General features: G+C 44.8%; 1 protein-coding gene across 1 annotated transcript in view; it reads left to right on the top strand.

The window, feature by feature from the left end:
• The first annotated feature begins 13,433 nt into the window (after positions 1–13,433).
• klf7b (Kruppel like factor 7b) overlaps positions 13,434–15,000 on the top strand; it is a 65,473-nt gene continuing 63,906 nt past the window's right edge. The window contains exon 1 of the mRNA XM_083777156.1: positions 13,434–13,855. Coding sequence (XP_083633282.1) covers positions 13,754–13,855 — 102 coding nt within the window. The 5' untranslated portion in view covers positions 13,434–13,753. The remainder of the gene's footprint in view (positions 13,856–15,000) is intronic.

Below are 15,000 nucleotides of genomic sequence, written 5' to 3'. Positions count from 1 at the left end.
TTACTTTTGAGTATTTTGTGTTTATTATGATTGTGTTATACCAGTAAGATGCCTGAGGGTGAGAAGCCCTCAGGCACGCATCCTCCTCGTTGTCGACAGACTGCTGGGCGAGTGCTGGCGCTTTGGCATGGGGGGTCAGATCAACATGGAATGAATTCTGTACTTCCCATATAAGGAGCATGTCTTGAGTATACAATGTACAGGGTTTGATGAGGTCAGATTAGCGTCGAAAACCCAGACGTTTTTATTTCCAGGGAGAAAAACAAAGTCTGGGTCAGAGTCCACTTCAATTTGGCATGGAGTAGCGCAAACGTCGATCACTCTCTGCTGATTTCTGATCGTCTGCACCTTTGTTAAATTGACGCACACACGCACACCCGTACACACACACACACACACTCCTCTCTCTCTCTGTCGCTCTAATTAATTAGTCTCATGTCCAGCAGCTGCGCACAGTTTCTCCCGGCGGATCCTGCCGGGAGCTGCCTTTTTATAGAAAGCATAGGTGAGTTCCAGTCTAAGGTCAGATCAACATATGGAATGTCAAAACAGGTATACAGTATATTGAAATCTAAGGGTGGTAGCGGGGACATTCTCTTGAGTGTACAGGTTTTGATGAGGGCCCAGGTAGGGCCCGGCCTTAATTTTCGGGCCTGTTGAGAACTCTAGTTTTCAACGGCTGCCGGGTGCGGCTGCACTAATAACTTTGGGGCAGGCCCGTCTGGAGTTTGAATGGACAGGTATCAGTCAAGAGGGAGACATCGAGGAGGAATGATGGATGAACATGAAGTTCTGACATATCCATATATGGAGATCAGGGTTCTCCATATATGGGCTTAACTGCGACAGCAGGTCGCATTTACTATATATCTATCCCTGATGATGTCACGTGATGTCACAATGACATGGGCACCATGTATGGGGGCTGATGTCACGATGACCTGGTCACCTGGGGGCTTGCCTGGGGTGACCAGGGGGCTGATGTCACGTGATGTCACGATGACCTGGGGGCTTGCCTAGGGTGACCAGGGGGCTGATGTCACGTGATGTCACGATGACCTGGGGGCTTGCCTGGGGTGAGTGACGGGGATTGTGGGTTAGGTGTCAAAATCGCAAGGTTTCATAGTTAACAACAGTATTATTGTTAAACAGTACTACTGTTAAAGTTAACTATGGAATCGAGCATTTCCCGTAAGTTTGTCATCAATATTGGCCAGCAACTCTACATCTGACCTCAAACCTCAAACCCTTAGATCTCCATATATGGAGCTGACCTGTTCTGACTTTCCATATGTTGATCCTTCCCCATCCATCCTTCCTGTCTCCCTTTTGACTGATACCTGTCCATTCAAACTCTAGACGGGCCTGCCCCAAAGTTATTAGTGCAGCCGCACCTGGCAGCCGGTGAAAACTAGTGTTCTCAACAGGCCCGAAAATTAAGATCTTACCCATTCCAAAGTGCCAGTGCTCGCCCAGCAGTCTGCTGTCACCCAGGCGGATATGTTGATCTGACCCCCCATTCCAAAGCGCCAGCACTCGCCCAGCAGACTGCTGTCACCCAGGTGGCTGCGTGCATGCGACCTCACCCTCAGGCGTCTTACTGGTTAGTAGTAGAATTATTTGCATATTGTTATGGTATTTTCTTTACTAATATCAGGTATTAGTAAAGAAAACATTTATTCTGAGCGTTATCAGAGCTACTGCACATCATGAAAAATGACCAGTGACGTCAGGAAGTAAAGGTGAGAGTTTAGTTTAGCTGATGTAACAGCAGGAGTAGGAACGATACAAGTTTTTGACCGCAATGTATCGTAATGTAACGTAACCTATTATAATAACGTGTTTTATATTTTTATTGCAATTATTTTTATTGCTGTTCAAAAGTTAATTTCTATCCAATATTGAAAAAAAGGTCCTATTTCTATCCAATATTCTGTTTGGATGGAAATAAAAGATTTAACTTTTCAATACATCCCCTAAAATATACAATGATTACTGTCAAAGATCTGATTACTTTAAAACATTTTACAATGGTAAAAATATCCAATCTACTAACTCACCTGACACCTACTGTACCTAGCTAACTAATATGGAGATATGCAAGGTTTCCGACTAAGACCATAATTATGCAACACCAACTATACAAGAAACAAATAATACATACATTTACAATAACATTATCGCATACAGTAACATCACAGCCAGTACTATAAGACAGTGAGGCGCTGAGTCTAGAATTAAGATGCACATCTAATTCTGAGATCGACTGGTGGTGTGCGGATTTCTCCTTCTCTGTCTTCAGCCTACACAGAACTCTACACACTCATCTTGCTTGCATTGTTAGTAGTAGGCAATTAAAACAAGCCATCTGCCGTCATACGCAGTTGTCATGATTTTAAATTATTTTCAAGTGCTCACAACACGCTAATAAAAATATGACTCTGTTGCACTTGACTGTGTCAACGTGGCATATAAATCAGCAGCACTGAAGCACACGCTGTGACATACCGTATGGGATAAGTCGGAGCACAGCCCTATAAGCGCTACATGATTAAGTGTTTCTGACATGCACCTTAGTAGGGTATATCTGCTTCTTCTTCCTTCTTAAAAAATAAATCATCCCACAATTTTGTAACCCACTTTTTTCACCTGGTGCCATACGCCTAAGCTGCAATCCTGGGCACTATACTCTCCCTCTGCCAACCTGGGGAGAGCCCCGAGCAGAGCTCATGCTTCCTTAAATGCATGAGGAGTGCATGAGCAGGCCGCTTCTTATCACCTGACATAGGGGGGTGTTTCGCCGGTAGGACATAGCGTGTGGAAGGAACACATAATTCAAACCATTTCCTTTCCCCTCCATCAGGCTGATAAGGGGGAGGCAGTATAATAGAGAATACTGTATGTTATTTTGTGAGGGTACCTACCCTATAGGGGACACAGGGAGAACATGCAAACTAACACCAACCTGCAACCACTGATGACATGGAGGAGAGAATAGGCTAGCTACCACCTGCACCACCGTGCCCCTCTTTCTTCTTCTTCTTTCAGCTAATTCCCATTGGGGGTCACCACCACCCTGGGCAAGACCTACGCTGTAAAGATTATAATTTGTTTAGGCGGAAGTTGCGAGATTTTAGCGGAAGTATCGCCCAAGGAAAGAACATTGATGCTTTACAAATCAGTTTACATTCTCTGCAAATGAAACAAGTGTTGTGATTGGTCGGGAAAATATCGAATCCGGGGGAAATACATCTGACTGATGTTCCGGAGGATACATCCGCCGATAGCTTCTCTGCCTTACGTTGTGACCAGGCCTTTCTTTTCGCAGGTAAGTAAGCCTGGGACCGAGGCTAGGTCACCGACAAAATGGATCACCCATGGCCTCTCTTTAAACCAGTCCTGCTGGATAGAAATCTCCCTTCAAAGTTCAGCATGCAGGTTAGGGGGAGAGGATACAAGCCGATTCACAACACTTTCAAAGATCAACACCTTCTTTGTCAAAAAGAGTAACTCTGCTGGGTTCATCTTTACGGTCAGTTCATAATGTCAAGATGCAGAGAGATTTTAACCCAATATGCAGAGTCACAGGAAACAAGCTTAGATTTCAAAGTATCTAATAAAGAAAGGCAAAACTCTTACACGGAAGTTGCACGCAGGAATCAGGCAAATCAGAAAATGACTAAGTAGTCAAAACCAGGAACAACAGGAAAACCAGGAACATGCATCTGCTACAACAAACTATGAACTGACAAAGAAGGTTTGCAATGAGTCCAGTTATATAGGGGGCAGGCTGATTGTAGAAGAGTTCACAGGTGGGAAGATGAGGGAGTTGGAGACAGGTGAGTAAATGGGACTGCAGTGTGGAATGGAAAATGGGAGTGGCCAGGGCTGACATGGTCTGTGGAGAGACAGACCCTGACACTTTAGTTAGTATTTTGATTAGTATTGATTAGTATTTTGATTAGTATTACAAAACAAATCACTTCAACACTATATAGGCCTACAGTATACATTTGGGCCATTGGAAATAGCTGAACTGCTATTAGACATTTAGAAAAAGTGTCAATTAAATTTTGAATTCCGGTCTTTTACTTTACTTTACTTTACTTTACAGTATTGATACTTTTACTTGAATAAAAAATGTGAGTACTTTTTCTACAAGTGGTGCTTACACTGTCTATCTCTCCTTGAATCTTTGGCAGGTATCAAAATGTGCACGCACGCACGCACGCCACACACACACTGACACACACACACACACACACACACACACACACACACACACACACACACACACACACACACACACACACACACACACACACACACTCACACACACACACACACACACACACACACACACACACACACACACACACACACACACACACACACACACACACACACACACACACACACACACACATACATACATCTGTGTTCCAATGGAGTTGGTTATTATTTAGTCACAGGCTCTTGTTAATACTTTTCATTGGTTAAATATTTATAAATCAAACACACTTTTGACCACATCTAGCTTCTAGATCAGCAATTCTATGCCACTTTTGTGTGACTTTTGTTCGACACTGTACTTCATCCATGGAACAAGATATTGTTGAAAATATTAAGTTCCATGGTTTCTGTCCGACAGCAACTAATTCATTATGCATGCCTGCTCTGTTTGCTTTGGGATTGGTTGAATGGTGAGATTCGTGACGCTGTTCCTTACATCAGCCAGTGGCCACGTTCCAAACCAGTCCTGACTCTGTGCCTAGAAACCGTTGGCAGATGTACTTAATCATCTGCCGGCTATAATGAATGACCCTGGACCACTGGCCAGGAAATATGTCCACGACATGAAAACGTTGTCTGGGGACACTGCGATAGTAACTAATGATTTCACCGAGGACATCTTCAAATTAACCACATTGAGGCATTGCGTCCCTAATTGGGGCATGTCATTTGGTGATCTTTCTTGTTGTGGTAGGTATTTTGTGTATTGTATTCTCTGATTCATTGAGTATAAACTATAGGACCACAATGGAAACAAGACCTAGGAGCTTTTTGTATTATCCTTTTAGCAGGAAATGTAAAAGAAATTGTAATCAATTTTAAAATGTTCAAACTTTGAGCCTCTGATTCAACATTTGAGCTTGTAAGATCAGCCATTTTCACTATTCGGCATATGATGAAGTATATCGTTGCTGTCGGGCAACCTCTTATCTCCTATACAAGTTATTGTGTTCTTTTTTTAATTAATGCCCCACTTGATTATAGCCTACTAGACAGCATCACACATCACAAGTTATCAAAATAGCAGATCTTGCAAGCTCGGAACGGGAAGCGACACGTTTCTAACTTGTCGATCTGCTACTTTTGCTATTTATGAATTAGAGTCCTGAAAATAGTACACCCTGTACATGTTCTACGTCCTTATGTAATAAGGATAGGCATAAATAAGCTATAAGCTTCTGCCTATTCCTTTTCGATCATGTTTTTAAAAAAAAGTTTTTTTTTAATTGAATAGTTCGAAATAAACCATTCATTCATTCATTCAATCATTCAAAATAGACAGTTTTGGACTACCGACAGACGATATAGGCCAGGGTCTAGTAGTAGTTATTTAAAAGTGAAAGTTTTCCCCCCTTCGCTTTAGTGCAACAGTAAGCCTACAAACGCTAAGTGAAGATTTGCGTGAACACGCACAGTCATGATGGTCGGAAGACCATGGCTAAATGGCAGGTGGACAGGTGGGGGTCAGCATTTTTAAACGTTATAGAAAGCATTAAAGGCATTTGAGTGTGGTTATGGGCTAATAATGCTAGCAGAGTGCACTCTCACACAATAACATATTCATAGGCTCATATTATAGGCCTATATCCATCTGTGTGTGTGTGTGTGTGTGTGTGTGTGTGTGTGTGTGTGTGTGTGTGTGTGTGTGTGTGTGTGTGTGTGTGTGTATGTGTGTGTGTGTGTGTGTGTGTGTGTGTGTGTGTGCGCGTGCGCGTGTGCGTGTGCGTGTGCGTGTGCGTGTGCGTGTGCGTGTGTGCGTGTGCGTGTGCGCGTGTGTGTGTGTGTGTGTGTGTGTGCGTGCGTGCGTGCGTGCGTGCGTGCGTGCGTGCGTGCGTGCGTGCCTGCGTGCGTGCGTGCGTGCGTGCGTTTGTGCACTCTTTCAAAATGTACACAGATTACACACACTCCTCTTTTCCTTGCTCTCCACCTCTCCTTCTCTTCCATTGCCCCCCCCCCTCTCCTCCCCCTCTGTTCCTACTAATTCCTATTGGCAGAGAGAGCTGTAAAAATCAATGGAGAAAATGTTCCGAAACAGCCAATCTAGAAGCCATCTGCCCCTGCTACTCCATCGAGACCTTACAGTCCCCAGGGATGGAGAGAGAGAGAGAGAGAGAGAGAGAGAGGGAGACAGAGAGAGAGGGGGGGGGGGGGTCGGGGGGGAGAGGTCGGGGGGGAGAGAGAGAGTGAGAGATGGGGGGTGAGGGGAGGGACGGACGGACGGACGGACGGACGGACGGACGGACGGACGGACGGACGGACGGACGGACGGACGGACGGACGGACGGACGGACGGACGGACGGACGGACGGACGGACGGACGGACGGACGGACGGACGGACGGACGGACGGACGGACGGACGGACGGACGGACGGACGGACGGACGGACGGACGGACGGACGGACGGACGGACGGACGGACGGACGGACGGACGGACGGACGGACGGACGGACGGACGGACGGACGGACAGACAGACAGACAGACAGACAGACAGACAGACAGACAGACAGACAGACAGACAGACAGACAGACAGACAGACAGACAGACAGACAGACAGACAGACAGACAGACAGACAGACAGACAGACAGACAGACAGACAGACAGACAGACAGACAGACAGATGGATAGTTATTATAGTGGCTGCAGTGCCAAGGTCTACGAGGGTTGAATAAATGTGCAGTGTACTCAACAGAGAGGACAATACTACCATTTATGTCTCCCCTGTGTAACAAAGTGGAAAGAAAGCCTTCAAGTAAAGAAAGCACTGCATGGGTCAGGATTCTCAGGAACCTATTAAAGAAGGCATATATCCAGTTTGTGACTGCAAAAAAACAAAACAACACCAAACAACAGTCCGTCCTTGGACCCCCACTCTTACTAATTCCTCTGCGAAGCACAATGATTCCAGGAACGCATTACCTCTGGCTATCGTACCCTTTACTTGTGTTTTATTTGTCAAGTTGGCGAACTTAATAGGAACTGAAACCTACTCCACCATTGCATTGTCTACAAATGGTGTTAAATAGCATGCTGAAGATGCAGAACATGTAGAGACAATGAATGCTGTTAGGTTTGTGACTTCCTTGTGCTATGAAGAGAAGGGGAGGCCCTCAAGTAAGGAAAAGTGTGTTGTTGTTGTTTCTGCTGCTGATTTGCACAATGAACATATATATACACACACATACTATATACTATATACATACTATACATACTGTTTCTTTCCAAAGGAAAGATAAACGTTTAGTTGTTGTGCCGGTGACGTAAAAAGCCCTATAGCGGGCAGGCCCGTTGCCACAGGGGTGCCAGAGGGGGCCTGGCACCCATCGTTGCAGATTCTGTCCCCTCAGTTTAAGTTGTATGTACAGTACATAATTGTGAGATGAGCCCCCTCGCCATTCTCAACTGCCACCTCAGTCATTTCATCCTGGAGCCAAGCAAGAGAGACGGACGGACGGACGGACGGACGGACGGACGGACGGACGGACGGACGGACGGACGGACGGCGTGTACAGTATGCTATAGACCGTTTAGATAGATGGTAGTTATTGAACATGGTTATAGCCCAAATTGACTGGCATTCAGAATCTTAGAAAGATGTCTTCGCTTCTGAGAAAGCCAAGAAGTTGATCAATGCAGCGTTTTGCAAAATATACAGACACAGATACGCTGTAAGAAATGGGAAAACATTTTAAATGTTTTGACACTTTCCAGCTATAATGACAAATACAAAATAGGGATGTCAGCCAGGTTGAAAGTTGTTAGATGTGAATTAAATTAAATTAATTAAAAGAAGAAAATTAGTAGAAAAATAGTGATAGTAAAAATGATAAAATAGGAATAAAACCAGGACAAAATAGCTATACATACAGTATAGCAAGAAAATCTGACATACAAATAACCAATAATGTTAATACTTATCAGCAATCCTGCGAGTTCAGTTGAACAGCACAGCACCTTGGATTGAAACTCTGCAAAAGAATTATAGGTGTTGCAGGAGCTGAATGTGAAAAGTGATACATTGGTTTCATTTGTAGCCACATTGTAACCGGTGGGAGTGGCAGCTTGGAGCAAAGAAATGAATACAGCGAGCCCATTATTCCATAGGTTATGAGGACACTGTACACAATGGGTAGCATCAGACAAACAAACATGAACAACAGCATTTGATTGACTGAGAGACCAACAGCTTTGGTCACTGTGCCAACAGAGCTGCTTGTTGGCAGTGTGGTTTCTCTCATTATGTACTGTATATCATCGCTGTTGGGCAGAAACCTTGTAACTCCATATATATATTTTTTAATTTATGTTGTTTGGTGTCACGCAAAAGTAATGAAAACAGCCAATGTATGAGTTTGTGCATCAGCAAAATTTAACGTGAATGTGGTTAGGTGTGTCTGAGGGTTTTATAAATATTGACCCAATGAAAAATATTAACAAAGAAATTATGACTAAATAATTGCGACATTATCTTCCATTTCCTGAAAATTAACCACTTTTGGACATAGTATAGCCTACCAGAGTTCAAGTGTGCCTTCACACTACAACACACAAAAGGGAGATTGATATGAGGCGTGATCAACCACAGCGATAGAAACATAAAAGGTAAGACGCAGCCGATAAACATGTCCGATAATAGACCAATTAAAGGTGAGAAAAGTGGGAGCACTCAGAAAGCTGGCACAGAATTCGTAGTAAATCTCAGACTTTGATTCCAAACGGGGCTGACCTTTGATGGACAGCACGTTTTGTGCTATATAAGGCAAAGAGTAAGTGAGCTTAATTACAGCTTTAAATAATAATAATAATAATAATAATAATAATAATAAGTATAATAATAATAATACATTTTGTTTATATTGCACTTTACATCCAAGTCTCAAAATGTTATAATACAGGGTAAATCACCTGAGCATAAGAACTAGGAGTCTTTAATCCTCTCTTAAAAGCGCCAACAGACTGTGTTGTTCTCAGGTGGTCAGGGAGGGTGCTCCACAGTCAAGGGGCAGCCGAGCAGAAGGTCCGGTCACCCATGGTGCAAGCTTGGTTTTGCGGGGGAAGGTGGGGGGGGGGGGGGGGGGGGGGGATCTGTTGCTTCAGAGTTCAGAAGTGTCATTAATTGTGTGACCTAATTGTGAAATTCAGGCTTCATTGAACAACAGCATCCGTGACCAAAAATAGCAGGTCTATAAACTCACAACGTGTAAAATCCGCCACATATTGTGAGTTTAGAGATCTGTTTTCAATCTGCGATGCATTGCACGACTAGCCTAGGAAGCATTCCTTTTCTGGTTTATGATATATCGCTACATCATGTTGTAGTCATTGTTTTGTAGTCATCAGGCCGGAACCCTCAAACCACAATTTCCTTCCCTCAAACCGGAAGAATAATACCATTCCCAAAAAAAGCGTGACTCGTTCGGTATACAGACGCTAAATAGTCTCTGGAAATTACATTCACATTCATATTTTAGAAATCTTTAAACCGGGAAAACATCTACAGGTGTCATTTCAGATTTCAGCATTGGCTCTTCAAAAATAGCAGACATAAGCTCACAGTGCATCACTTCATGCCGCTCTGCAAGCTTTTACATCTATAATCATTGAACACAAATCTTCTCTTTTGGGGCCCTGCTGGCACAATACATCTTCAGGGGCTCCACGGCCAAAGAACCACTGATACAGTAGAAGGCATTTTTAGAACCGGCCTCAGGTCTTAATGGCTCAAGCAGGCACTGAGGCAGTTTGTCTCATGTGGTCGGTTTGTCAAAGTAGATGACCTACAAGTCCCCTCAGTGTATGTTGTATATCGCCGCTGTCGGCTTGGAAACCTTGTATGTCCAAAACGGTTACTTTTCAGGAAATGTAAAAAATGGGGGAAAAAAATGAAAATTGAGAAGAAGAAGAAGAAGAGGACCTAACTTAGTTATAGTTTTGTCTGCCACTGTTGTACAATGAAGTAATTCACACAATATTTTTTAAATATGAAATATGGAGATGTGAGGTTATGTACCCGTCCATATTCATCAGGCCCGGATTGGACAGTCTGGCAATTCTGGCAGAGGCCAGAAGGTCTGGGCAGTCGTGGGGCCATGGCTGAGGCAAAACAAAACAACAAACAAAACAACATAGTGGCGTCTTTGGGCCGGTGAAGACCACAAATCCCAGGGCCGATTTTCTCTATGCCAGTCTGTGCCTGATATTCATACATTCATTCATACATTCGTTCGGGCATTAGTGGCTCAGTGGTATAGAGTGGCATTCAATCCCGGGCTCCCCCAGAGTTAGTGTTGAAGAAGCTGAACCCCAAATTGCTCCTGATGAGCAGGGTAGTGCCTTGCATGATTTCCTCCACCATCGGTGTGTGTGTGTGTGTGTGTGTGTGTGTGTGTGTGTGTGTGTGTGTGTGTGTGTGTGTGTGTGTGTGTGTGTGTGTGTGTGTGTGTGTGTGTGAATGGGTGAATGTAATGCACAATCAATCACCTTGGATAAAGGCACTATATAAATGTACCATTTATTTTATTTATTTATTTATACAAAGTGCACGTAGGGAGTCAAGGCACACGTAGCAAATACACTGACACCACGGCGCATATTCAAAGCGCCGGGGAAGTTCACATTCACTGCAATGCAATTTGCGGCATTTCCAAAACAATATTGCGCAGAGTAGCGATTATCAAACGTATTTGCAATGCCATACGATGAAAGATCTGTTGCCCGTGGACAAGGCACGCTACCTCCGCAAGTTAGATATTATCGGCATAGATGTTGTTTGTCCGTATGTGATTAAGGATTGGACCAAGTTGCATTGGCAGCTCAACTCAACTCTCAAATTACAGTAACACATGGATGTCACAATGTAGACTGCAAAGTACAAGAGATTTAAAAAAGAATGTCACATGCATCAAAGGTAGTGTTGGGACCCGGAACCGGAGGAACAAGCATTGAGGAACTGTTGATTTGGAACCGTTTCTGGAACAGGTTATATCACACTTGTCAGAACTGGTATATATCAGTGGACTTCACATCTGCTATACAATTACAATACCAGTGGTTCTCAAACTTTCATTTATTTATATAAAGGAGTCGGACCACCATAACTCTCAGAGTTACATAGCCTACCTGCATAAGTGGAGAAAGGAGTCGTTAAAATGCTAAAAAAGGATCGCAACCCTATAGTCAGATCATGGACTTAAGGATGCTTGAGGGCTGCCAGTGAAAACAACGCAAACCCCAAACCACAGGAGAAGTTCTATTGGGCAAGGTGGTTACATCACCAACCATTACAGCTGTTTATCTCAGTGGTTTGTCTGTTCCCAAGCCACCAGAGCCAAAACGTTCACATTATAGGTAGGAGTTCAGTTTGTCGCTTATTTTTTGGGGGTCCAACCGAGCAGGGACCACCAGGGTTCCAAAAATACCCCCCCCCCCCCCCCCCCCTCCAAGTCCAATTGTTGTTATTTTATTGTATGAACTGGGGGTATGTGGCCTAATGCAGTGGTTCTCAAAGTGGGGTCCGGCCCATGCAGGGACCCCCACGGGTCCATAAGGGGGTCCCCAGTAAAATGTGTAAGCATCAAGATCAATGTACAACCACTTTAATTTAACCACTGATTGGCTATTTGAAAATCTAAAAGTGAAAAAATCTAAAAGCTTCTGAGCATAGATTTGCAATTTTCCACAACATTTTTTAGTTTAACAATTTAACGATAGGCCTACAAATCTTGTACCGGTATATTGACATGATTTGTTTTATTTTAGAAACCGTTCTGAAAGGCTAACAATCACTTCGAGACGTGTAATAGTAGTACGTGTACCAGATTGTACAGAGCGAAAGACAGAGAGCAGACTGCTCTGCTTCCTCCTCAGCCGCACAACTCGCTGTGAGTGAGGGAAAAGCGCTGGCGCGCCTGCTTATATAGCCTTCTAAAAATAGCTCACCTTTCACTGCCATGTTGGGGCCGGAGTGACAGCCGCGCGTGGCCAATGGCGTCCCTCCTCTACCTCCAGCCTCCGCCCACTCCCCTCCGTTTCGGCGCCGCCTTAATTGGACGCGAGTGAGATCATCAACCCTATTTACCTTATAAGGTCACGCACGAAATTGATTGACGTGCTGGCTCCTCCCCTCCATCCCACGGCCAGCCAAGCTGCGGTGTTGCCACGTCCGCTTATTATAAGCGTCTCGGTGCTTGTTTTTTCTGTTAAGTTGCTTGTAAATAATTATTGTAGTTAAGTTGAGTGTAGTTGGCATTTGGCATTTGGGCTTGCTTATAAGTTATAATGTTGTAGTTAACTTCTCAAAGATTTTCATGTCAAGTACCCCCAAAATGTATATGTATTTGTCTTTGCTCGGTTGGCGGCCCTCCTACCCCCCTTCTGAAAATATTTTGTGCCAGACAGGGACCCCCCCCCCCCAAATACAAGATGTGTGACTTAAAAATGATTCCCGATTGTAGATCTGCTATTTTCAAATAGCAGACTTGTATACAATTCAAGTGGTTAAACTAATTTTGATAGTAACTATTTTTTTGCCGGTGGTGGTGGTGGTGGACTGGTGGTGGTGGGCGGGTCTTGTTTCCATAGGACCGGCATGAACGCTTGTTTCTCTCGCAACGTCTGGCAACGCTTCCCAGGCTCTCTCCTGTGCTTCTTCTTGCAGTGGCAGTATAGAGTGACCCCCCCCCCCCTCCCTCCCTCCCTCCCTCTCCAATCATCCATCCATCCACACTGACTGCTGCCTGCCTGCCTGCAGCCTGGAGTCTGGTCCCGGAGAGGAGGAGAGGAGCGGAGCGCTGTCTGCATGCATGGGAGAGACAGACAGGGAAAAACAAACACGCCGGAATTTTTCTTTTGCAAGATTCCAATCTGCCAAATGCGGAAATAGATGGACGTTTTTCTGCTTGTTTTTGAAGTCCTTCCTTCCTTCCTTCCCCCAGACATCCAGCCAGCCTGCCCAACCTGGCAACCCTACTACTATATCCTGACCAATGCTGCACTTCTATCTAAAGTAAAATAAGTGTGTGTGTCTGTGTGTGTGTGTGTGTGTGTGTGTGAGTGAGTGAATGAGTGAGTGACAACTGGACTGGCGTAGCGGATTTCTACAACTATTTTTTTTCCTTCCTTCCTCTATTCGTCAATTTGTGTTGTGGTTCTTTTCAAGCGCTCATCTTTGTGTTTATGCTTTGGGAGAGAGGAGGAGGAGGAGGAGGTGGAGGCAGCAAGCAGGACTTTCAGGTGCACGCCACGCACGGAGGCAATAATAGTAGTAATCATAAAACTGATAAGCGCGGATCTCAGCTGTTATCGCTTTAAAATCACACCGTGTGTGTGTCTTTTTTTTGGAGGGGGAAGTGCGTTTCTTTCCTGTGGATTCTTCTGTGGGACTTTGTCGCGTTTTTTCACACAGATATATATATATTTTTGTGTGTGTTTCCCCCCCCCCCTTCTCAACTTCGTATCAACATGGACGTGTTGGCGAATTACAGTATTTTTCAGGAACTTCAACTCGTGCATGACACTGGCTATTTCTCGGCGATGCCTTCCCTGGAGGAAAACTGGCAGCAGGTGAGAGACATTATTATTAATTAAAGATGATTTATTTTTACTTTATTTTTGTGATAGCCTATCTTCATTTTTATTTTACTCTCTTCTGTGTTTATAACTGCTGCGGAGCAAGCCTCACAGTTACAGTGAGTGAGTGTGTGCGTGTGTGAGCGACATTATTATTATTATTTATTTCGTATTGAGCTGGTGGTTTGTGAGTGAGTGAGGAGGATGCACTCATTGCACTGTTTGGAGATGCGACGCGCGCTCTCTCTCTCTCTCTCTCTCTCTCTCTCTCTCTCTCTCTCTCTCATATCACATGCAGCACGGCATGGTTGCTTCAAGACAGGGAGACATTTAACTCTGAGAGTGTAGTATAGTAACCTGGTAGTCGTGTATAAGCAAATGGACCTCGTGCGTGCACATTTTCTTTTAGTTTTACACATGCACACACAACTCGCGCACTGACTCTCACACAAAACGCACACAGAACGACGTTTTACTTTGTAGGCTATATTAAAGAGCTTGACTTTCCGAGTTTCTATTCTAAATGGAAATTGCTGCTCCTGGGCCGGGCAAGCATGCAGCGTGGTAGGCTGGCTGGCGGTCGTGTTTGTGTGTTACCATAAAACACGTGTACGTGTGGTGCGTGTGTGTGTGTGTGTGTGTGTGTGTGTGTGTGTGTGTGTGTGTGCGTGTGCGCGTGCGTGCGTGCGTGTGTGTGTGTGAGTGCGCGCGCGCGTGTGGAACATGACGTTCTGCATCGCAGGACCGAATGCGTAAAAGACGCGCCTGCTGTTTTAGCCGTTATCGATCTGATTGGGGCCGAAGCGGGGATGGATCGATGGACCAGTCTGTCGGTGCCTCTGTTTGGATTATCTCTAAATAATGTAATGGCAACCTCCTCCTGAGCGCTCTCGCTCCCTCGCGCACGCACCCACGCACGCGAGGCACGTATGCGCGCGCCGGGGCTTAATTGCGCAGCATGTCAAATGCGATTTGGGTACAGGCGGTGGCAATTTGGGCTGGGAAGATGGACACTTGACTAATAGCAAGAGACTTGTTGTTAAATAATGTATCCATCTGCCAGATGAGCGAGTGTTTGAAGCCCCACCGGCCCGGACGACGGGGGTCCCGACTCCCGATAGCTCCATGCATTATGCATC

Source organism: Protomyctophum parallelum (assembly GCF_964188405.1).
Source record: "Protomyctophum parallelum genome assembly, chromosome: 11".
In the NCBI taxonomy this organism is placed as follows: Eukaryota; Metazoa; Chordata; class Actinopteri; order Myctophiformes; family Myctophidae; genus Protomyctophum; species Protomyctophum parallelum.
Note: the sequence above shows the minus strand (reverse complement) of the source record. Positions and strands in the feature narration are given on the sequence as shown.